This window comes from Myotis yumanensis, unplaced genomic scaffold, assembly GCF_028538775.1.
Source record: "Myotis yumanensis isolate MYYU_CA2020_CCGP unplaced genomic scaffold, mMyoYum1.0.hap1 SCAF_18, whole genome shotgun sequence".
NCBI classification, from domain to species: domain Eukaryota; kingdom Metazoa; phylum Chordata; class Mammalia; order Chiroptera; family Vespertilionidae; genus Myotis; species Myotis yumanensis.
Genome location: NW_027223769.1, coordinates 5,660,403 through 5,684,571, shown reverse-complemented (window position 1 = coordinate 5,684,571; position 24,169 = coordinate 5,660,403). Strand labels below are relative to the sequence as shown.

The following is a 24,169-nucleotide window of genomic DNA, read 5'->3' as shown; positions in this document are numbered from 1 at the left end:
TGGCCCCCAGCAAAACCAGTGCCCTGCAGAAGAAGAGGAGAAAACTTCTCTTTGTTTTCAAGAGTGCCCACTCCTGAATCAACCCCTGGCAAGGTCCCATTGGACCAACATAACTGTCTTAAACTGTCAGGATGTACTCAAACCACATGGCAGAGGGATGGCCTCCAGAGCAGAATCTGGGCTCCACCAGCAAGGACAAAGATGAAGATGGCTAGCTGTTGGAGTGGCAGCCAATAGTGGCTACATTGTCTGCCCTACCCTTCCATTGTCCCATCAGTCAGGGTAGGAGATTGATAGCAGGCTGTAGCCTTCCCCTCACGTTCACATCTTTCTTGTTACTTTCCTCTGTGGCCAAGTGAGAAGCTCTATTCCAGCATCCCAGTAGCCCAGCACTGCTGATCTTAAGGCAACCCCCACCTTGGCTTTCCCATGGTCAATCAGTATGTCTAGTTTGTGCCTGGAGGCTCTTGAAACTGCAGCTGGTTAGTTCCTCACTAAAACTTCAGACCTTTTAGTTTTAAAGTGATTTCCAATTCTGAAAAAAGATAAGAATACATTATATTTTCTCAGAAGATATTAAATATATATTTGATCTCTTGTTCTAGGGATTTTTGCCCAGAGCTGTGCGTGGTGAGATGCTGGAATGTCCTGATTTCCAATCAACTTGACCAGATATGGCAGTATAGAATGGCCCTGAATGGGACTTATTTAGCACCCCAAAGAATGGTCAGCATAGGTCAGTTAGTTTGCACTGGGATTATTATATGAATGGACAAAGTACAGGTTGTCTTGATTGAGGACAGTAGCTGAGAGATGAAGCATAGTAAATACAATGGATCCTCGGTTTTCGAACTTAGTTCGTTCCAGAAGGCTATTTGAGAAGCGATTTGTTTGAAAACCAAATCATTTTTCCCATTAGAAATAACGTCAATTGAATTAATACGTTCCAGACCCCTTTTTCACATATCACTGCCTCCGAAATGCTGTCACCACTGGCAAACTGCTTTTCCTTTATTTAAATCAACAACAATTTTTCTACCTCCTTAATGCCTGTGATTGTTGTTTTGTGACCACTTTCATATCCTTAGCAACATCAGCACGCTCGTGGCCTCTTTATGTTTTAAAATTGTGCTAATGGTCTATTTCACCAGCAGCAAAAGCAAAAAAAAAAAAAAGAGAGAGAGAGAGAGAGAGAGAGAGAACATGAAAATATTCACAGCCCAATTTCCTGAGGTGTAGCCTGAGAGGTGCTTTTTGTCATGCTGATGTATCAGCATGAAGGGTTATCAGGTTGAGAACTGAAGTTGTGTTAGAAAATGGAGACATGTTTTCAGTAAACAACTTGGTCGAGAACCAAAGTGTTTGAGATGGGACATGTTTGAGAACAGAGGTTTGACTGTATGTCCCACTAAAGTTAGGATTAGGTTTAGCTGCATAATATAGAAAGCAGATATTCAGATGAAATAGTTTCTTTCTTTCTCTCACATTGTCAGAGACCCAGGCTCCTCCTCACCAATGCTCTGTCATCCTTGGCCTATTGCCTGTTGGTCTTAAAGTGGCTGCTGGAGCTTCAGCTTTTGGAGATGATGAGGCAGTGGCACCCACAACACACCTCCAGAGATTTCCTGAATGTCACATGCAGCACTTTTAACTCATTGGCCAGAACTGCAAGAGAGTCTGGGAAATGTAGTCTGTTTGTTAGCTGATGCTGCCCCAAATATAGTTGGGATTCTGTTAGCAGGGCAGAAGCAGAGAATAGATATTGGGGGAACCGCCTGCATGTCTACCACTCATACCTTCCACTTTCCTCTGCCAACCCCAGCCACTGCTGATGTTTTCCTTTAGTGCTCAGGATATGATACAGACATTTTGAAAAAATAGAATAAACATGTCCATACTTCAATTTCCAGCTGTGGTGGAGCCACATTTTACCAGGTCACCCATAAGGTGAAGATTGCTTATGCATTTTATTGTTTGGGCTCTCCTTATCCTGGAGGCATTAGAAGTCAAGGTCTGGGAGGGCAAGGATAATATGTACACTCTGGGGAGGCAAGTAGGGTTGAGTTTTCAGAAAATCCAGTGCACCACTGAAGCACCCGTCTGCTGCCCTGGTGGCGTTGAAGCCTAGGGGTTTGGAGTTGTCTTTGCAGAGGCAACCCTGGCTTTGTGGCTGGCAAGACGATCTTGGAGAAGCTAACTTCTGTTTGGGATGTTGAGGGTCCCAGTTTATCACCCTACTTGCATATAGACACAAGTGGCCGAATGGGGAATGTCAGCATCCACCTGATAAATAGAGGCTCAGTAACCCCCAGAGTACAGGGCCTGTGTCCATGGGGTGCAAGTGACTGAAATTTGGCTGGTGCAAACATTGTAGGAATTTATTATCTCACAGAAAAGGAGGCTCAGAGGCAGAACAGGCTTCAGGGAGGCTTAATCAGGTATTGTGACAGCATTATCGAGGGCCTCGTTCCTCCACCTCCTCCTTTCCACCCTCAGCATTGGCCTCATCCATCTTCAGGCTGTCATGAGAGGGCAGCACAGACTCATGGTGTTATATCTGGACCCAGCAATGCCTGGATTAAGAAGAGAGGCCATCTTTCCTCATCATCTCTCTTAATAGCAAGACACTTTTCCCAGAAGCTCTCCCCCATGCCCCAGCGGACTTTCTCCATTTCAGTCAGGTTATGCTGAGTAACAGGCATCTGAAACTCTCAGTGACTTATATCAGTAAAGGTTTGTTTCACACCCACACTGCAGCTCCACTGTCAGTTGACAGGACACCTCTCAGGACACAGGCACCACCACCTCCCAGTCATTCCCCTCACAACTCATTGGCGAGATCTAGTCACACAGCCCACCCGGTCAATCTAAAGGGGCCAGAAAGTGTCATCCTGCTACCTGCTTCCCAGGTGGAAAGCCAGAGTATTTTGTGGGAGTCTTAATAACTCACACGCTCTCCCATCTCAGTGGCCAAAATTGTGTCATTTGCCTGTCCCTGAACCAACCCCAGGCAAGGCAGGTTTCCTTCATGATGGGCTCTGATGTGTGGTGGAATGGACATTAGGAGGTGCTCATCGGATTCACTCCAGGGCATAGAGAATGCCGCTGGGATTGAGGCCCAGGGTGAGACTTCTGTCACGTCTCTTAAATCGCAGCCATGGCCTGTGGGTGTGCAGAGCCAGCCTCCAGGAGAATCTCTGACTAGGAGATAACTATTTCACTTGTTCCACACCCTGTGTGGTAGAAAATGTTATCCCTTTTTTCCAATGGGAAAGCTGAAGCTTGAAAAATGGAAACCTATGATTTATGCTGCTCGTAAGGGATGGAACTAGGGTGTGAGCCAAGATCGCCTAGTTCTGAGACCTGAGTCCACAGCTTCTCCCACAGTGCCTTCCTCCAGAGTCTGAAGGCCAGTTGTCCCGGCTCACCCTGGGTCATATGTCAGCCTCAGGCTAAGTCATTCAGTCCCACAAGAAAGAGGCTGTTGTGAGCACCTCTTGACAACTAGGCAAACTGAGGCTCCAAGCTGAAAAATTGACTGCCTGGCTGGGCAAGAGGCAGTGGTGAGGTTTAAACCCCAACCTACTGGCTCCAGGGCTCCTATGTGTACACATATACTGCTCTTCCCCACCAGAGAGAGGACGCCCAAGACAGGCCTGAGGTGAGGAGCTGCTGACAACAGCTCACCCCATTTTACAGCCAAAACACAGGACCCCTGAAGAGCCTGTGGGTAGGGCCATCGACCTAAGTGGCTTCTGCTCCTCCTCCTCCCTGGAGGATCCCTCCTTGCCCAGCACTACCTGCCACCAGCAGCTCCTTGGCCTCCTCCCTCAGGCTACAACACATTTAGCCTCATCTAGCCTCCCTCCACTTGGGCTCTCCTGTGCTTAAAACCCACTGGAGACTCACTCTCAGGTGGTTTTGACACACCAGCCCTTCACCCTGCACTTGCCTCTTCTCACTCCCCTACAGGTACGTGGCTGCCCCACACCCACTGCTGTCTTTCGATCCCCACTTTGGCCACGATGGGACATCCAGCGGGGACTCCTCCTCAGGTGGACTGACCAGCCAGGAGAGCACGATGGAGCGCCAGAAGCCAGGTAGGGAAGGCTTCCCTGGGCCAGCTGTTCCCTCCCACATCACCCTACAGGACCTCTACTCACAGCTTGACGGGCAACGCCCTCCTTCTGGCAGATGGCTGAAGCATACAGGAAAGCTTTAAGGGCCACACATAGATTAGAGGGGTCTCCTGCAGAGCACTGGGAACCACGGAGCAATCCTTCTCCACCCAGACAGGGCATCAGCAGGGTGTCTGCCAACATTGTCTGTCAAGATTCAAGTACAGATGTGTGACATGAAGGTGGCAACTGCCAGAGGAAAGAGTTGAAAGGACTGAAAGTGTTGCTCTTGGGAAGCAGAACCCACTGGGTTCTGAGGCTTTTCATTGCACAGACCCTCCTGTTTTATATTATTGACTATTACACAGGTACAGCACATACCGAGAAAAGAGCCCAAATCATGAATGTCCAGTGTGATGACATATCACAAAGCTAGCATGCCGTGTTCCACACCCAAGGCAAGAACATGGCCCGGGCCCCTCCCAGTCAACACTCCACGCAGGCCACCCCGTCCTGCTTCTCACAGCCTAACTTCGTCTTACCTGGTTTTGAATTTCATGTTACAGAATGTAGACTCACACTGAATGCATGAGTCTGGCTTCTGTTACTCAATATTACGTTGGTGAAAGGTGGCCATGTGATTGTCTGTAGCGACACAGTTTCTGAGTAGTTCTCATTCCATTATCTGAATGACCCACCACTGACTACTCCATTCTAATGCTGATGGGCATTTGAGTGGTTTCCAGTTTGGCACTGCTTAGACTGGTGCTGCTGAAGATGAGCACTGTGTTTGTCTTTTGACGAGCACAGGCTCACACATTTGTAGGGTATATACCTGGGAGTGGAATCGCTGGGTCATATGTTTAACTTAATAAGAGACTGCCAAACCTTTTCCCAAAGTGACAAACCATTTCACACCCCCACCTATGACATCTGAGAGTTGTAGTTGCTCCGTGTCCTCACCAACCTTTTTATTTCAGCCATGTAGTAGTTGCAGGACATTGTGGTTTTAATTTGCACTTTTTTGGTGCCTGAGGAGACTAAGCATCTTCTCATCTGTTTATTCTCCTACTAGAGGCCCAATGCACGAAATTCATGCAAGAGTAGGCCTTTTTTCCCCTGGCTGCCGGCACCAGCTTCCCTCTGGCATCTGGGACCAGGGCTTCCCTCACAGCACTGGCTTTGTCCGGAAGGTCAACTGGAAGGACGTCTGGAAGGATGTCTGGTTTAATTAGCATATTATGCTTTTATTATTATAGATCTGTAATGATTATCATGGGTGCCTACACTAAGATGAATATTTTCAACATAATTTTGCATAACAAACTATTGCCCCTTTGAAGTCTGAGAACCACTAGGTGAATGGGTAGATTCTAAAGAAAGAAAACCAGTGAAATTATCAGACATTAGAGGGGAAGAGGTGGAGATGTCTGCTTAGGGGATCTTCCAGAATTTCCAGGCAGTTCAGGATGACCATGTCAGCACGCTACCAGCTTCCCCAGGCTTTTTAGGGTAGGGAAGAGGTTGCATAGTCCAGGACTGGTGGCCTAGGGAAGTCCTTGGCATCCCAGCCCCATGGTGTCCTTAAACCAGGAAAACAGATGGACTTCAGGCAAGTAGGTTACCCTCCAGGGCCTGTAAACACCCTTGGTCTTGCCTGTCCCTGCCTGCAAGTCTGTGATGTTGGCTCCAAGACAGACAGATTTGCATCTTTTTTTTTTCACCCCGCCCAGTTCAGAAGAAGAGAAAAGTGTTGCTTGGTGATCTCATTATATTAAAGTGTAAATGAGGAGGAAATTTTTCCAGCATTCACCATGGGCCCCAAAAATGTCACAGAAATTCACCATTATCCTTCTTGTTTCTTCTGTCTCCTAGAGCTCGGGTCCCCTGTCACTTACTTGGGACCTTGTTATAAATCGACTGACACCTTATCCCGCTCCTCTAGCCCCTCCCCCAAAAATCAGGGCAAGTATCATGAAGTCTGGAATGTATTCAAAATCCAGAAAAAAAGGTGGTTCAGGCTGGGAGGAGTCAGGCACCATGACAGACATGAGGACGTGCCCAGCCCTGATCAGATGATAATAATCTTAGTAACAGCAACAGGGTTTTGTGTGCTTGTTGTATGCCGGACACAGTACTGGATACTCCACATTTCCTCCTATTTAATCACCTCAGGGACACAATAGAATGGGCACTTTTCTTAAAATATTTTTATTGATTTCAAAGAGGAACGGAGAGGGAGAGGGATAGAAACATCAATGATGAGAGAGAATCAGTAACCAGCTGCCTCCTGCACCCCCCCCCCCTTACTGGGGTTTGAGCCCACAGCCCAGGCATGTGCCCTTAACCAGAATCGAACCCAGGACCCTTCAGTCCACAGGCTGATGCTCTATCCACTGAGCCAAACCAGCTAGGGCTAGAATGGGCACTTTTTACTACCCCATTAGAAATGAGGAAGATGAGGCACAGAAAGGTGGTCACTTGGCCAAGGTTCCTGCTCATAAGTGGCAGCATTAAGATTTGAACCAAGGCCTGTAGGGTTCTAGAACCCCTCCTTAACCCACAATTCCTCACCCACAGAGTGTGGTCGTTTCTCAAGCCTCAGAGCACCCAGGTTGAGAAGGTGTCCCAAGGATCACCAGCTACCCTGAGTCCATGCATGGCCATGGTTTCAGCATGTGAAAGGTGAAGCATGAGAGTCAGGTCACTGGGGGCCAGTTCAGAGGATCAGTGAAGGGCCCAGGCTCAGGGCCAGCCAAGGGCAGAACCAGGGACACTGAGGCAGCCAGGGAGGGGAAGGAACCTAGCCCTTCACTAACAGTACACCAGGCTGAGTACCAAGGATGTGGTGTGAGCCAAACAGGCACATACCCTGACAGTCTGCTGGGAAAGATGGGCAATGATAAGTACTCACCCATGATGCTGAGTATCAAGTGGGAACTAACAGTGCTGAGAGAGATTGGTGGCATTTGGGAGAATCTCTGAGCAAATCAGGCAAAAGAGCCAGCTAAGATAACATTCTAGAGGAGGGAAGAGCTAGTCAACGACCCTGAGCTAGCATGACTCTGGTGTTGGAGGAACAGTAGAAGACCCATATAGAGACCTGATGGAAGGTGACAGGGACAGAAGGTATGATGCACAGATGGGATGGGATCTGCTTCAGGTGATCACAGGATCTCTCTTGCTACAGAGTGGGAACAGTGGAGGGGGAAAGATGGGTGGGTTCTGGATATGGTCACTTGAAGGTAGAGTTTTTTGGTGTTTTTGTGGGGTTTTAATTTCTTTTTCTCATTTTGAAGGTAGAGTTGATAGAATTTCCTGATGCCTCAGTGTGGGTGAGAGAGAAAGGAATCAAGGGTGATACCAGGTTTTTGGCCTGAGGAGCTGAAAGGATAGAGCAGCCATTGATTGGGCAGGAGAGACTGAGAGATTCAGGTTTGGAAGAAGATAAGGAGCTGGCGTTGGCCATGTTCAGTGGGAGGTGCCCAGCCATATATACCAGTCTGAAGTCGGGAGAGTCTAGGCCCGAGGCAGAAACACGTGTGTCATAAATGGTAGTTAAAGGCTGGATGTGACACCACAGGCTTGGCTCTCTGTAGAAATGTGGTTTCCTGGCATGGGTTGGCCGCCTCCCAGGAGACCAGCACCTTCTGGGGGTGTGGGATGCTCCAAAGAGGATAATCATCTCCAGAGGCAGAGCAGGTGGCCACCCTCCCTGCTCTCTTATGTCCATGGTTCCCAAGTGAAAGCCACACAGACAGTGACACCTCGCCTGTGCCGGACAGGCTGCTCTCTGCAGTGACCCTCCGGCAGCCCACCTTCCCCAGAGCATTTAAAAGATTAATAGATACTAACTAGTCCTCCCTTGGTGGTTTTTATTTTTGTGGCATTTTTGTTGTTGTTGTTGTTGTTTTTAAGGTCAAATGCTCAATTCAGGCTCACTGGTTTTAGGAATTTAGACTAATTTATGCCCATACCAGCCATCACGATTTTAAATCTGTTTCACATTTGAACCAGCAATTCCACTTGTATAATTCTGTCCCAGACAATCCTACACTTGTTCAAAATGTAAGTATATTGTAAAGTGAAAATCAACTTGTAGGACAGTGTTTATTATTATCCCATTTTCATTAAACAAAAAGAAATTATGTTCATTTAACCAACAAAAGATTGCTACCTTGCATATGTAAAGAATCCTATACACCAATAAGATAAAAAATAGTCAATTCCATGGAAAACTGGGTGAAGTGTGCAAGCAGGTAATTTATGAAATAAATACAAATGGTTAGTAAGGATGAAAATGTGCTCAATCTCCTTTGGGAATAAAGATGGAGGATTGTTGTAAGGCTTCGATGAGTTCACCCATGCAAAGCACTAGAGTGGGGCCTAGCACAGAGTAAAAGCTCTGTAACTGTTCCATTACTGAGTGTTGTTATACCCACAAGACATACATTGATGGGGTCATGGCCCTGTGTGCACTGAGCAGACAAGCCAGCAGAGAGGTGGCTCCATCACAAACCATATTTAGGGCCAGATTCTTTGGATGGACTCGGGACAGACCTGAGTAACCGCTAACCACTGATGTGTCTCCTGTCTTCCTGCAGAGCCTTTGTGGCATGTGCCCGCCCAGGCCCGGCTCTCAGCCCTGGCTGGAACCAGTGGGAGCAAGCACGCCTCCAGGCAGGATGCAGCAGGCAAAGATTCCCCCAACAGGCATTCCAAAGTGAGTGTGGGCCCCACTGCCTCACCCTGGGGAGTCAGAGCTGTAGGAATTAGCTAATTTGGCTGCTCGGCTTGCCATGACTGCTTTGGGCCAGGCAGCTTTACCTGCCTGGGCCTCTCAACTCCACATGTGAGCACATTCTCTACCTTTGCTAACTTTCACTCGATCAGAAGGGCTAAATGCTAGAGTTAGAATCAGCCAGGTGCACATCCTGGCTCACCAACTATGTCATCCAAAGCAAATCACTTCAGCCCTAGCTGGTTTGGCTCAGTGGCTAGAGCATCGGCCTGCAGACTAAAGGGTTCCAGGTCTGATTCCAGTCAAGGGCACGTGCCTGGGTTGCGGGCTTGATCCCCATTGCCCCCATTGCCCCCATTGATCGATCAATGATTCTCATCATTGATGTTTCTATCTCTCTTTCTCTCTCTCTCTCTCTCTCTCTCCCTCTCAGAAATCAATAAATATATATATATATATTTTTTTTTTAAATCACTTTAGCTTCTCAAGCCCCACTTTCCTTATTATTTCATCAGTCATGGTAAGTATCTTCATCAGCTCAGGCTCTGTAACAAAATGCCATATACAGGTCAGCTTATATTAATAGATATTTCTTTTTTCTTTTTTAGTATATTTTTATTGAATTCAGAGAGGAAGGGAGAGGGAGAAAGAGAAACATCAATGATGAGAGAGAATCATTGATCAGCTGCCTCCTGCACGACCCCCAATGGGGATCGAGCCTGCAACCCGGGCACATGCCCTTGACCAGAATCAAACCTGGAACCCTTCAGTCAGCAGGCTGATGATCTAGCCACTGAGCCAAACCAGCTAGGGCAGATATTTATTTCTCATAGTTCTGGAAGGGTGGGAAGTCCAAGATCAAGGTGCAGGCAGATCAGTGTCTGGTGAAGACCCGTTTCCTAGTTCATAGGCAGCCTTCTCACCCCATGTGGTGGAATGTGTGATGGAGCTCTCTGGGGTTCCTTTTATAAGGACATAAATATCCATGTGGATTTTATAATCCTGTTCATGAGGAATATAAATATACTAGAAGCCCGTTGCACGAAGATTCGCGCAATAGGCCTTCCCCTGGCTGCTGGCACCGGTTTTCCTCCGGCACCCAGGACCCAGGCCTTTGGTCCGGCCACAGCAGGGACGCCAAGCCTCGAGGCTAGGCTTCTCCAAGGCTTGGCTTCTCCGCTGCAGCTGCAGCGGAGAAGCCAAGCCTCTTCAGTCTTCAGTCTTCACTCCAGCTGGAGCCTTCAGTCTTTGCTCCATGCCTGTGTATGCAAATTAACTGCCATCTTTGTTGGGTTAATTTGCATAGTTGCTCTGATTGGCTGGTGGGCATAGTGGAGTGACACCAATTTGCATTTTTCTCTTTTATTAGTGCAGATATAGGCATATATAGGTAAAGATATATATAAGGATTTAAAAATTCCATTCATGAGAGTTCCACCCTCATGACCTAATCACCTCCCAAGGTACTACCTCCTAATACCATCACACTGGGGATTAGGATTCAACATAGAAATTTGGGGGGAGTAGGTTAACATCCAGTCTATGGCAGTAGGTTAACAGCTATGACAGCTATGGCAGGCTGTCTTAGTGACCTCACACAAAACAGTTTATTTCCCTCTCATGTAACAGTTCAGTGCAGGTATTCAGAGAGCAGCTCTCCACATGGTGATTCAGGAACCCATGTTCTGGTCTCTAACATAATCTTGTGGCCCCACTGTCCCTCAGGGCCTTGGATCCCTCTGCTGGGTTCCTGCCCTGCCTCTTTCCGAGGCAGGGGATGGGAGGGAGAGAGGTTCATGTGGGAAGTTTTTGTAGTCCAAGCATGGAAATAGCAAAAATCACTGTCACTTATATTGTCGTGGCCAGGACTTCATCCTTGACCACACCTCACTGCAAAGGAAGCTGGGAAATGTAGTCCTGTGTGCCCAGAAGGAGATAGTTTTGGTGAGCACTGGCAGTCTTTTCACATCCATTCATTCAGTGAGTGTTTGATGAGCACTTGCAACATGCCAGGCATTGGGGCCACAATGATGAAGAAAACAGATGAGCCGCTGTTCTCACAAAGCTGACATGCCATTAGGGGCAATAAGCAATAAGTAGATAAGCAGATAAATCATGTAACACCAAGAACTGGTTCTTGCTGGGAAAGGAAAACAAAGCACAGTTAAGGGGAAAAGTGCTTTAGGATGAGGTGGCTAGAAAAGGTCTTTGAAGAGGTGACCTTTAAGCCAAAATCCTGAATGAAGTAGGGGGTGATCCATGAAGACATCTGGGGGAAGAGAATTGCAAGCAGTGGGACAGCAGATACAAAGGCCCTGAAGTGGATGTGTGCCTGGCATGCTCAAAGAGCAGCAGGGAGGCCCATGTGGCTGGTGCAAAGTGAGCAAGAGGTAGATAGAGGGAGATCAAGTTAGAGACCAGAACATGGGGCCAGATCACTTGGGGGCCTTGGTGAGGACTCTTGCTTCTCCCCTGAGTGAGATGGAACCACAGGAAGGTTCTAAACAGGGAAGGAACATGAACTGATGTGGGTGCATATAGGGAACAAACGGGCAGGGTTGGCCGGGAGACGGACAGGAGCAAGGAGACTAGGAAGAAGCCACTGTGTGAGGTAGTGGATGGAGCCGCGGAAGAAGTGGTGAGTTCTAATCAGTTTTGAAGATGCTAACAACAAGATTTACTATTGAAGTGGGCATGGTATGAGGTCAAAAGCAGGTCCAGGGTGACTCCAAGGCTCTTGAGTAGGACAGCTGAAGGGATGGTGGTGCCATTATTGAGAGGGGGAGAGGCAGATTCAGGAGGGAAGGCCAGGAGCTGAGTTTTAGACATGTTGAGCTTCAACTGTGAGCTCTTGTTGCATACATAATGTCATCCCTCCAAGCGACCCCATGAAGTAGTTAGTATCAACCCCATTTTATACATGTGGAAACTGAGGCACTTGCCCAAGGTCACATGGCCAGTAAGTGAGGGAGCCAGAGTTAGAAGTTGTCTGGCTCCAGGGGTCACACTCAGGGGAGTAGGACCCAGGGAGGGAAGGTTTGCCCCATCCTAGAATCTAGAGATGACACTTCTCTTGCCTCCAGGGAGAGCCTCAGTACTCCAGTCATTCCAGCAGCAATACCCTGTCCAGCAACGCCTCCAGCAGCCACAGTGATGACCGCTGGTTTGACCCCCTGGACCCTCTGGAGCCAGAGCAAGACCCCCTCTCCAAGGGCGGCTCCAGTGACAGCGGCATTGACACCACCCTCTACACCTCCAGCCCCAGCTGCATGTCACTGGCCAAGGCACCTCGGCCAGCCAAGCCACACAAGTCACCAGGAAGTATTGGCCTCTGTGGGGGTGGGCGTGAGTCCACTGGCCATTCCCACCATGCAGACAGGCGAAGGGAGGTCTCGCCTGCTCCTGTGGTTGCTGCCCAGAGCCAGGCCTACCGACCGAAGCTGTACAACTCAGGCTCCAGCACCCCTACAGGCCTGACCGGGGGCAGTCGCAACCCACCAAGGCAGACCAGGTAAGGCGCTGCTCCTCGCCCGGGCCCTTCAGGGGATCCTGACCCTTTTCTACTTCCCCCACAGGCTTGATGGCAGGGTCCCAGCCTCAGAAACATGCTCACAAATGTATGAGCTTGTACAAGAGTTTGCTTACAGAGTTAGGAGGCTCATGGAGCACCCCCTGCTGCCCATCCATCAGCCCTCAAAAACACAATAGAGGGAGAGAAACCCCTGGCTGGTTGTCTCATCTGTCCCTGATGTCCTCTGTCTCTTTCTCCCTCTGCTGAGACCCATGGTTTTTATGCTTTCTGGGGTCACAGAATGCATCTGTTAGGAGTGTGTTTGGCTGGAGGTTATGGGAAACCTGACCCACACCAGCTTAAACAAATAGAGGTTTAACAGCGCCCTGAAGGAAAGTCCAAGAGGACAGAGCCTGGCTGATGCAGCAGCTCAGAGAGAGCCTCAGGCTGTACCCTGTGTCTTCCTGCTCCCCCATCCTTACCACACAGGCTGCCACTTCCTGGTCTCTGGGTAGCTGTGGAGCCCCGGAGGAATGTGGAGGCAGAGAGCAGCATCTGTATAGCTCATTTTATATGGAGAAAACAAAAGCTTTCCCAAAACCTTCTTCAGCAAGCAGTGTCACATGACCATCCCAGAGACAATGAAGTCTGGGAGATCATGGTATAGCCTTTCAGCCGACTCAGTAACGCGCAGTGGTCCCCAGATAATCCCCTGGAGGGCTGTCAACACAGAAGCTGGGTCCCACTCAGTAGGTCAAAAGGGCCAAAGAATATGCTTTTTTTTTTTAAGTTCCCAGTAGATCCTGGGACTACACTTTGAGAACCATTGGTAGAGAGACTGGCAGGGGAATGAGAAAGAACAGGCACTGGAGAACTAACAACCTGGAGTCCAAACCATACACTTTGAGAATCTGACGAAAGCAGTGAACCATCTCCCAGAAAAATGCAGAGGATGAAAAGTTCTTTTGCAGCCATGGGGCTCAGCCTGGTCCATGGACCCCTTCAGAGGTCTATGACTCCAGGCAAAGATTATTGAGCTGCCTGACCCTAAGGTGAACCCCTTAAGAATCCTTTAAGCCACAGCCTCACAGCATCCCTTCCCTTCCCTTCTCTGAGCACTCCTTAAAAAAAGGTGAAGCAAAAATTTCCCAAACAATACTTAGCCTGTGTGCGAAGCACTTAGTTCTAGTCTCGTCTTTTTAAAATGTTAGAATGCTGCTTGATACCTCCTGAAGTGATGTCATGATTTCACAGTGGTTGTGTGGCAGATTTGGATTTCAGAGCACCTGTAAGTCGGTGCTTCCCCTTGCCTCAGTGCACAGATCCTGAGTCAAGGGGCCCAGGAGAAGGGGAAAGGTGGGGAGAGAGAAGTGTCCCAGCTCGGTCCCTGGTCTCCATCTCAGGCTGCCTCCCTAAACAGATAGTCTTTAATTGGAACTCACAGCTCCTTCATTTATTTATTTATCCATTCACTTCGCTCACAAATACTTCTTAGGGATTTGTTATATCCCAGACACCTCAGCCCACCACCAGTGAGAGAGACAGATGAGAATCAGATCATCGCTGAGACAAATGTCAAATGTCAGACAAATGTCCCAGGTCTCCGCTGCAGTGGCCCCTGTGCTGGACACAGGCCTATGATAGTGACCTGAGTAACTATAGGGTTGCAAAATCTTTGACATAAAGGTAGCAGCGCTGGGGAGTAGACTAAAGCTGAGGCAGGAAGTGGGTACAAAATTACCCTTGTCTGAGAGGATTTACTGAACCTAGAAATGAGGACAATAACATGGGAGGGGAGCCTGCTAGGAAAGAGGGCCCTAAGGTTACAAGCTTTAATTTGCATACAGACAATTGATGCTAATTGCACATCATTCTTATCTAGTCATTAAAGCTGCTTCCGGAAGTTTTCTCCTAGGCAACCAGGCTCTAATGTGGAACAGCATTTCCCAAAATGCTCTAGGTGATTTGGGTGGTACAGGAGGAAAACGTATTTGAAATGGATGTATGTTTGCTTTAATGGGTAGTATTAAAGAAAGCGTTGCCACTCAATTCTCTGATTTTATAGATATTGCCTTGGACAAGTTCAGGAAAATTAAATGAGTTGATTTAAAGAAACATCTTTACTGTAGGTAAGAGTGTGGGCTCCAGAATCAGCCCACCAGTGTTCAAGCCCTCCCTCTGCCTTGTCTTGGCAGTTATTTTTGAAAAGAGAAAGGAAAGATTGGGTGTGGAAAGGGTGTCTCTGTGCAAGTAGCATGTGCAAAGATCCTGAGGTAAAAAAAGAGAATGGGTACCTTCAGGTCGCTGAACAGGCCCCCCAGGCTCAAGAGTAGAAATTGAGGGGGCAACTGAGTTTGGGGAGGTCAGCAGGGGGCAGACCATGCAAGGCCCTTTCAGCCACATTAAGGAGTTTGGATTTGATCCTAAGAGCTGTGGGCAGCAAGGGAAGTTTTCAGCAGAAAGGGTAGTGCAGACAGATTTATGTTTTGAAATCTATGTTTTGAAGTGCTATGCTGGGGCTGAGGCTGAATGTGAATGAGAAGGAAGAAGGCCTGGATTAGAAGACAAGACAAGTGGCACTGCCAGGACATAAGGAGGGAGACAGAAAGGGTCCAGGACAGTGCCAGCGAGCTATGTAAGAGTCAGGGCCAAATGCTGCTGCAGACTGGGAGCTTGAGATTCTTGAGAGAAGAGCAGGACTGGGCAGGCTTGACCATTAAAGCACCCACTTTGTGCCAGGCACTATTCCCAAAATGACGATACAGCAGGGAACACAGTCAAACTAAGTCAACTTCCTTATGGTGCTGATATTCTCCTGGTGAGAGTGAGGCAGACAACTGAGCTACCATGTAATTGTTATGCCCAGATTTCAAGATTCCCAAGAAGCCACCAGGGAGCCATCCAATCCGATGCAAAAGCAAAGAGTCTTTTATTTTAAGCCCGGGCTTAGCTCCCCTACCTTCCTTACTGACGCAGCAGCAGGTGGCAAAGAGAGAACAGTCCGCTTGAACCAGGGGTTTCATAGAGGGTTGGAGTAGGGGCGGGAGAGGGGGCTGTGCCCCCCGCCGATTGGCCAGGTGCGAGCTGGTGACCCATTACACAGGATGTGGTCATAGCGATGGCGTGCACTTCCCTTGATTACCATTGGTTAGTCCAGAGAAATGGTGGGTGTGGCTAGCAGAGGCTCCTTCCGAGGGGGAAGGAGCCTTCGCTGAGCACATGGTTCCATACAAAATGGAGGTCCCTTAATGGATGGGAAGCCAGCCACTCGGCTCCCATGCAAGGCCTGCCGCCGTGGGCGTCACCGGGAGGCGGGCCGCCCACCACCCCGCCTGGCCCTTGGGTCGCCCGCTGCTCGGCCCGAAAGTGACTCGGAGGCCGAGGAGGGCGGCCCGGGTCCTTCTGGGCGTCCGCGGGCCTGCGCCTATCTGGTCAGGCGCTGCCTCGGCCATGGCTGCCCGTCATCCTCCCTGCCAGATGCCTGCGGGGCCACGTGCCCCGCCGGCCCTTTCAGTAATAGTAACATGCCAGATGGCGATAAGGTCTGGGGAGGAGAACACTTGGGGCTACTCTAGGGCAAATTATTCTGGGGGTAGTAGGAATGAGTTTGCAGGCAGAATTTGAGGGATGGGCCTTGTCATGCTCAAACAGGGACCCCCCACAAAGATGGATGCCCTCTTACACTCCAGCCATGCTGGGGAGGGCACTGCAGCCTGTAGCAGCTTGTGCCCACTGATGATTTCAGTGCACAGACTCTCCCCCAGACATTCGTCATGGGAGCCTGGCTTCCAGGCACACTGCCAGGCGCCAGCACCTACTGTGGGCACCACAGTGGGCTGTGTGATCCCAGGCGAGCAGCCACCTGGACCCCTGCCCTCTCCTGAGGCAGCACACACTCCAAACCTTCCTGGGTTTCCAGGGCAATTTGTCAGAGCTGTTCAGGAGCGATCAGAGGCTCCGGCTTCGTGTAGAGCTGACACAGCTGGGCGTTCCCAGGCAGGCAGGAAGCACGTGGCTTCCCGTCCCAGGGCTGTGCTGCAGAAATCGTCAGATACCCTTCTAGGGGCAGAGCCCCAAAAGGTAATGTAGGGCCTTAGGATCCATTGGGGCCCACCCTACCTGTGTTAGCCAGGAGACTGGGGTCACACATGCCAAAGACCTCCTCCAAGAGTCACAGTCAGCTTGGGAAGAGGAGCCCAGGCCAACTCAGGGAAGGTGGGACCATGAAGAGATCTTGGGGGAGAGAGCAGTGCAAAGGCCCTGCAGAAAAATGTTTCTGGCATGTATGGGAACAGGTTCCATGCAACTGGAACAGAGTGAGTAGGAGGGAGAATGGAAGGAGCTGGAAGGCAGAGGGCCATTACAGGTGGCGTGTGGAGGGCTGTGATCTCACTTGGATATTCCCAGACTCCTCCAGCTGTATTTGGGGGGTGGGCAGGAGGAGGCCGCTGTGACGGTGAGCGGGCAGTGGTTGGTGGAGGTGGCCAGCGCTGGTTGGATCCTCATAGACTTTGACCCCATAGCCTCTCTGCTTCCACTCTCTGAAGACCTGCCACTTCTGCTCCCAGGCCACAGGGTGGAATACAGCCACTCATGGCTACTACACTGGAGCGTTATTCCAGCCACATGCAGGGGCTGACTAACTCTTGGGCCATGGCACACACCAGGGAGAGAGGGTGAGATTGGTCCTGCAGTTAAGGTCAAGCATCAGGGGCCCACCTAAGGGTATCTGGGTGAGCATTGTTATTTCCCAGGCTCTAACTATGTCCAGATCACAGCTCTACCACTAACCAGCCATGTGATCTCCATCAGTTTCTCTGAGGCTCCATTTCCTCATCTGTAAATGGGGGTAATGATAGGCTCTGTGGTCTAAGACTATGTGGATGAACCGACATTATGCATTAAAGTACCTAGCACAGCCTTAACTGGTTTGGCTCAGTGGATAGAGTTTTGGCCTGCAGACTGAAGGGTCCCAGGTTCGATTCCGGTCAAGGGCATATACCTTGGTTGCAGGCACATCCCCAGTAGGAGGTGTGCAGGAGGCAGCTGATCGATGTTTCTCTCTCATCAATGTTTCTAACTCTCTCTCTCTCTCTCTCCCTTCCTCTCTGTAAAAAAATCAATAAAATATATTTTTTAAAAATAATAAAGTACCTAGCACAGGGCCTGAGATATATCTGGGTCCAAAAATATCAGCTGCTGCTAGATTTTTCTGTTCACTCACTACATATTGATTGTGACTTCTGTTGTCATTGAAAGTATAGGCTGGTGGTTAAAATCAGGTTCTTTCTCTTGGGCCAGACTGTCTGGGTTTGCACCCTGGCTCCATTCCCTCCCAGCTACGTCATTTGGGGAAATTATTTAATCTCTCTGAGCTTCAGTTTTCCCACTTGAAACATGGGGATGGTGGTAGTTCCTGCCTCTTGGGGTTGCTGAGCTAACTAAATGAAATGACAGCTGTAAGATGCTCAGAGCAGGGCCTGGCGTGCTCACACCTGGCGGGATCAGCACTGTCACTGTCTCCTGCTCCACCACTGCTCTTCCTCCTGAAGGCAGGAGCACAGTGCCCTTTGTGCTTGTCACCCACCCTAGGCCACCCATCAAGACCAGGGCATTGCACATATCAAAACAGCTGTGTGATTGCTCCATCTAGCCTATGGTTTTCAACCATTTTTGTAAGCCACAAAACCTTTTACTCCAACAAAATCTTCAATGCTTCCCTGAGATATAACTTAGCCTCTGTGGGTGAAGGTGGGGTGAGAGTGCCAAGTCCAGAGCCCATGCTTTTAGTCTCTGGACCCATGGCGTCTTTTTATAATAACTGCACCTCGGGGAGCGCATCCCTGTTTCCTCAGACCGTGCGAGTACTTTGCACATATGAGTTCATGAGGCAGGTGCGTTGTTGTCTCATTTCTCAGAGGAGGAAACTGAGCCTCACAGAGGGAGGGAAGGGACTCGAGCAAAGGTTACGGTGTGTCAGTTGGAGCTGGGATCAGAACCTGGGTCAGGTGAGCAGCACGGCTCATTTTCTCATCCACTGCTTGGTGCTGCCCCGTTTTTCAGGTAAAAGCTAAGGCCCAGGGAGGACACCTGTCCACACTGGTGCTTCCGAAAGAAAGTATGTTTACTCTGGATTGCTAGGCAGGTGAGGAACTCCACCCTGCACTGGGCATCTGGCACTGCTCATGTCCATTGGTGTGTGGGAAAGGGTGCCCACCTCAAGGGGCTGAACTGAGATGCACAGCATGTTCAGGAGAATAGTTTTTGGTTGAGACATGCCATCCCTGAGGCACCATCTAGTCCTGAGCCTTGTCAAGGGTGAAGAAGGACACAGTCATGGGAATATCTTTGTCTACAAGTAACAGAAAATCCCAGCTCAATTGAAGGAAGACTCTTAGCTCATAGAACATGAAATCCCAAGTTATGGAGGCCCCCAGGACTGGGTAAGTTCTTCACCCAGGGACCCATGTTCTTTCCCTGTTTTTGTTCTGCCTCCATCAGACTACAGGCTAGCTCCCCTCACAGTCTCAAAGTGGCTGCCATTCCACCAGAGAATCAGTGTCCAGTGGAAGAGGAAGTGTTGTTTTCTGCAAGTTTTTTGTTTTTGTTTTGATTTTTTATAGTTTATTGGTGTGTGTGTGTGTGTGTGTGTGTGTGTGTGTGTGTGTGTGTGTTTAATTTCAGAGAGGAAAGGAGAGGGAGAGATAGAAACATCAATGATGAGAGAGAATCACTGATTTGGCTGCCTCCTGCACACCCCCTACTGGGGATTGAACCTGCAACCCAAACATGTGCCTCGAACTGTGATCTCCTCATTCATAGGTCCACACTGGACGGGCAGTTTATTGATTTTTAAAGAGACAGGAAGGAAGAGGGGAGAGAGAGAAATATTAATGTGAGAGCGCAACATCAATTGGCATCCTGCACGCTCCCTACCAGGAATTGAGCCTGAACCAGCAACCTCTCCATGCACAGGACAGTGCTCAATCAACTGAGCCACACTGGCCAAGGCTGTGTGTTTGTTTTTTAATGAAGAGATCTTCCCCAGAAATCGCCCAGCGGACAACACACATGCACGCACGCGCACACACACACACACACACACACTCTCTCTCTCTCTCTCTCTCTCTCTCTCTCTCTCTCTCCCAACATCTCACTGGCCAGAAGTGGATCACAGGCCCACCCCACACCCATCCCAGACAAGTGTTGTCAACCAATCAGGATTTCTCCCCTGGATTGGGTGTTAGGTCACCTTCCTCAAGCAAAGAATGAGTAAAATCAGCCTTCATCTATATAGGGTGAGGAGGCATTAGGATGACACGCTTAGTGTCTGTCACAGGGCCTGAAGAGGAGCAAACCCATATCAAAAGAGTCAGTGAATAGCCCTGGCCAGTGTGTCTCAGTTGGGCATCATCCCGTGCACTGAAAGGTTGCCAGTTTGATTCCTGGTCAAGGCACATGCCGGGTTGCTGACTCAGTCCTTCAGTAGGGGGTGCCCAGGAGGCAGCTGATCAATGTTTTGCTCTCACATTGATGCTTGTCTCTTTCTCCCTAACCCCCTCTCTCTCTAAAAATCAATTTAAAAAAATTTTTTTTAAGACGCAGTAGATGGAGCTAGCTAGCAAACACAGACAAAGTGTGTTCACCCTTTTCCCTTCTTTAATCATCTCATGTTTTTTAGCTCACAGAAGTTGACATTACTGATAACAGGTAGAGAAAATATGTGATGTAGAAAGTAAAATGAGGGTAATATAATTTATGATACAGTCACAGAGTGGCCCCTCTGCAGCCATTGAAGAGAGGGGGCCTTGTGGAGACTGACATGGAGTGAGCTCCAGAACATATTATTAAGGTCAAAGCCAAGTGCAGAGCAAGCTTACTGTGTGCTGCCTTTTATTTTACAAAGAACGTTGGGTGGATACACACTACCTCACTCACATGTGCTTGTGTATGCATAGGTGCTCTGTTGAAAAAGTAAAGGGTGGACCAAGGTTGCCTTGACGAGGGAGACTGGGGTATCAGATGGCGCTTTCTTTTGCCCTGTGTGCTATTTATATAGTTTCATTTGACTGGTATTCTGTACATGTTCCCTATCATTACTCTGTCCAGTGGTATAGTAATGTTAGTGTAAGCTCTCCCAGAGATTTTTCTCCAAACATGTATCAGCCCAGTTTTTTCAATCATTTTTGACCATTCCCTTAAACAGGAAAGGCATTTTACATTATAAGCCACCATGGACATCCCTAATGAAGTTCCACAAAACCATTTACCCTTACCTCACATGATGGTCACTGTTGGTTTTTATACTAGCCTATTTTTTCCCTCTTAATAATGGTCAGGACCCAGTAAGTTGCTTTTATGATCCACAGTTGGGAAAAATATGCACATTCCTTTTTGTAAAAACAAAACAAAAAATGTTACATAATCATACAATATATGTACATTTAAAAAAGAAAGAGTAGAGCCATGCTTTGCACCATGCCTTGTTTCCACTTACAGACATCTGTTCTCATCCACAAACAGAAATCTACCTTATTCTTTGTACTGGCTGCATAGTTTTGGATCACGTGGGTATGGTTGGAATGATCTTTTTAATCCTCTATGAAAAGACATTCAGGTCATGTCCAACTTTTCCTGGTTACACATAGCACCATAGTGACCATCTTGTGCAGGCTTTTCTGTGGCATGGATTTCTGGGAGTTCGTGTATTAGATTGATGCTACTCATCCTTCACTTTTCAGCTCAGATGCCATTGCCTCCTTGGGGGAGCCCTTCTGCCCACTATATACAGAGTCCATTCCCTGTGTTATATATTCCATGCCTCCCTGGACATCCCCCACAGATGCACAACCGAGGCCCTATTAATAGCTGCTGCTAAATTGTAGAAAATATAAATAATTGGAGCTTGCTTTTTAAAAAATCTTTATTGTTGAAAGTTTGCTTTCTTTTTTAAATCCAGTCTGACAGTCTCTTTCTTTTAATTGGGGTGTTTAAGCATTTACATTTAATGAAATTATTGCTAATGAATGGGTTTACATTTTCTGTTTTGCTTTTGGTTTTCTATATGTCTGTCTTTATTGCTCCTCTGTTGTTTCTCTACTGCCTTTTGTGTTAAATAAATGTATTTTAATGTACTGTTTGGAGTCCTCTTGATTTTTGGCTATTTTTTAGTTACTAAAATATGCATCTTATCAGGATAATTTAGATTAATAGTAATAATTCCAATATACCATAGAATATTTTCTCCACTATAGCTTCATTCTCTTCCCTCCTTTGTACTATTTTCTCATGTATGTTATAAACCCAACAATATATTAATAGTATTGCTTTACGTAACTTTTGTCTTTAAAGAAGTTGGATAAGAAATAAATTCTAACCCATAAATTTACCATCTTGGACCCTTCATTCCTCTATATGGCTTCAGATCACCACTTACAGTCATTTCCTTTCAGTCTGAGGACCTCTTTTATTATTTTTTAGGCAGATGTGCTAGCAATGCATTTTCTCAGTCTTTATTGGGAAAATATTTTGCCTTCATTTGTGAAGGGTAGTTTTGCTGGATATAGAATACTTGATTGACAGATTTTCTTCAGTGTTTTGAAAATATCATTCCAGCTGTAACCGGTTTGGCTCAGTGGATAGAGCATTGGCCTGCGGACTGAGGGGTCCCAGGTTCGATTCCAGTCAAGGGCATATACCTTGGTTGCAGGCACATCCCCGATTGGAGATGTGCAGGAGGCAGCTGATCGATGTCTCTCTCTCATTGATGTTTCTAACTCTCTATCTCTCTCCCTTCCTCTCTGTAAAAAATCAATAAAATATATTTTTTTAAAAAGAAAGAAAATATCATTCCATTCCATTGTTTCAAATGAGAAGTCATCAGTTGGTTATATTGCTACTCTGTGTGTGACGAATCCATTTTCTATTTATGCTTTCAAGATTTTTATCTTAGTGTTTGACTTTCAGCTGGTTTTCTTGGGGGAGTGGGGGGTGAATGTCTTTGTATTTATCATGCTTGGGGTTTATTGAGCTTCTTTTATGTGTAGATGAATGTTTTTCATCAAATCTGGGGAGTTTTCAGCTGTTATTTCTTCAAACCTTTCTTCTACCCCATTCTCTCTTCTAAAATTATGATTGCACATATGTTGGTATGCTTTTACTATCTCAAACGTTCCACTGTGGCCAAACTTCCTTGTTCATTGAACTGGGCAGGGGGATGGGAGGAGCCCTAGGCCAAGATGCCTCAGATGTCTCTCTTCTTACCTGAAGTTCAGCAGTTTTTTAAGCATAAATGAATCTTGGTTTGTTATATGCCATTAGTCAATTTACAGAGTACTAAAATGGTTGTTTTTGTCAAATGGTTGTTTTATGCTTTTGGGGTCCAAGATTTGCCAATCTCCTCACTAGGTCATAGTCAGAAGTCCCACCCCTCTAATATTGCTAAATTGACCTTCAGAAAGGATTTATTTTATTTTTTTTTAATTCTCACCCAAGGATATTTTCTCCATTGATCCTTAGAGAGAGAGTGGAAAGGAGATAGGGGGAGAAAAGAGAGAGAGAGAGAGAGAGAGAGAGAGAGAGAGAGAGAGAGAAAACACACATCGATGTGAGAGAGACACAATCAACACACGCTCCAGTTGGGGTCAGGGATCAAACCTGCAAACAAAGTACATCCTTTGACCAGAAATCAATCCCATGACTCTTCAGTCTACAGGCTGATGTTCTAACCACTAAGCCAAACTGACCAGGGCAGAAAAGATTTATTGACTTATACTCCAAAGGCATTAATTTTCTCATTAAATACCTCTTATTTGAAACTAGAGGCCTGGTGCACAAAATTCGTGCATAGGGATGGGGAGCTCCCTTAGCCCAGCCTGCACCCTCTCCAATCTGGGACCCCTTGGGGGATGTCCAACTGCCTCTAGCAATCTGGGACCACTGGCTCCTAACTGCTCAGCTGCCTGCCTGCCTGATTGCCCCTAACACCTCTGCCTGCCTGCCTGATCGCCCCTAACTGCTCCCCTTCTGGCCTGATTGCTCCTAACTGCTTCCCTGCTGGCCTGATCGCCCCTAGCCGCCTCTGCCTTGCCCCACACCCAGGACCCAGGCTTCCCTCCCTCTGGCCGGTCACAGGCACCCGTGACCCAGGCTTCCCTCTTTCTGGCCAGCTGCAGGCACCCAGAACCCACTCTGGCTTCACCCGGGCTGGCCGCAGCCGCAGAGGACTGTGGACAGGCGGCTTCACCTGGGCCACAGCTGCAGGCACCTGGAACCGCAGGGCGGGCGGTTTGTCCCTCTCCTGGGCTGCAGGCGCTGGTGCCTGGGACTGCAGGGTGGGTGACTTGTCCCTCTCCTGGGCTGCAGCCACAAGCACAGCCACTGGTGCCCAGGACCGCAGGGTGGGCAGCTTGTCCCTCTCCTGGGCCACAGCCTAGCTGGTCCCCATTCCTCTCTCATGAGCTCATTTGTGCCTGGCTGGTCCCCATTCTTTCTCCCCAGTATTGAGTGTCTGAGCCGTGATGGCATGAGAGCATGATGGACCATTTGCATATTAGCTCTTTATTATATAAGATGGAACTTGACTTTCATTAAGAAGTTAATTGCCTCCGTCGTATAAGCGGTTGGCTCCGCAAGAATTGGGTCCTAGTCAACAGCATGAGGTTTGTTGTAGCATTAATTCCACAGGTATTCAGCATTTGTGATATTGAGCTATGGTTTGGATTAGGTCAGCTGGAATAGTGTCTGATATATAGTAGATGTCTTTAAAATTAATGAAGAGCTACATCACATATATATTTT

At 48.0% G+C, this 24,169-nt stretch overlaps 1 protein-coding gene across 10 annotated transcripts in view; it reads left to right on the top strand.

Moving 5' to 3' along the window:
- Positions 1-24,169, top strand: part of SIPA1L3 (signal induced proliferation associated 1 like 3) — a 306,933-nt gene that overhangs the window by 243,465 nt on the left and 39,299 nt on the right. For all 10 annotated transcript variants that reach the window (XM_070398660.1, XM_070398659.1, XM_070398657.1 and 7 more), the window contains 3 exons: positions 3,973-4,100; positions 8,723-8,841; positions 11,943-12,370. In XM_070398660.1, the coding sequence (XP_070254761.1) occupies positions 3,973-4,100; positions 8,723-8,841; positions 11,943-12,370 (675 nt within the window). The remainder of the gene's footprint in view (positions 1-3,972; positions 4,101-8,722; positions 8,842-11,942; positions 12,371-24,169) is intronic.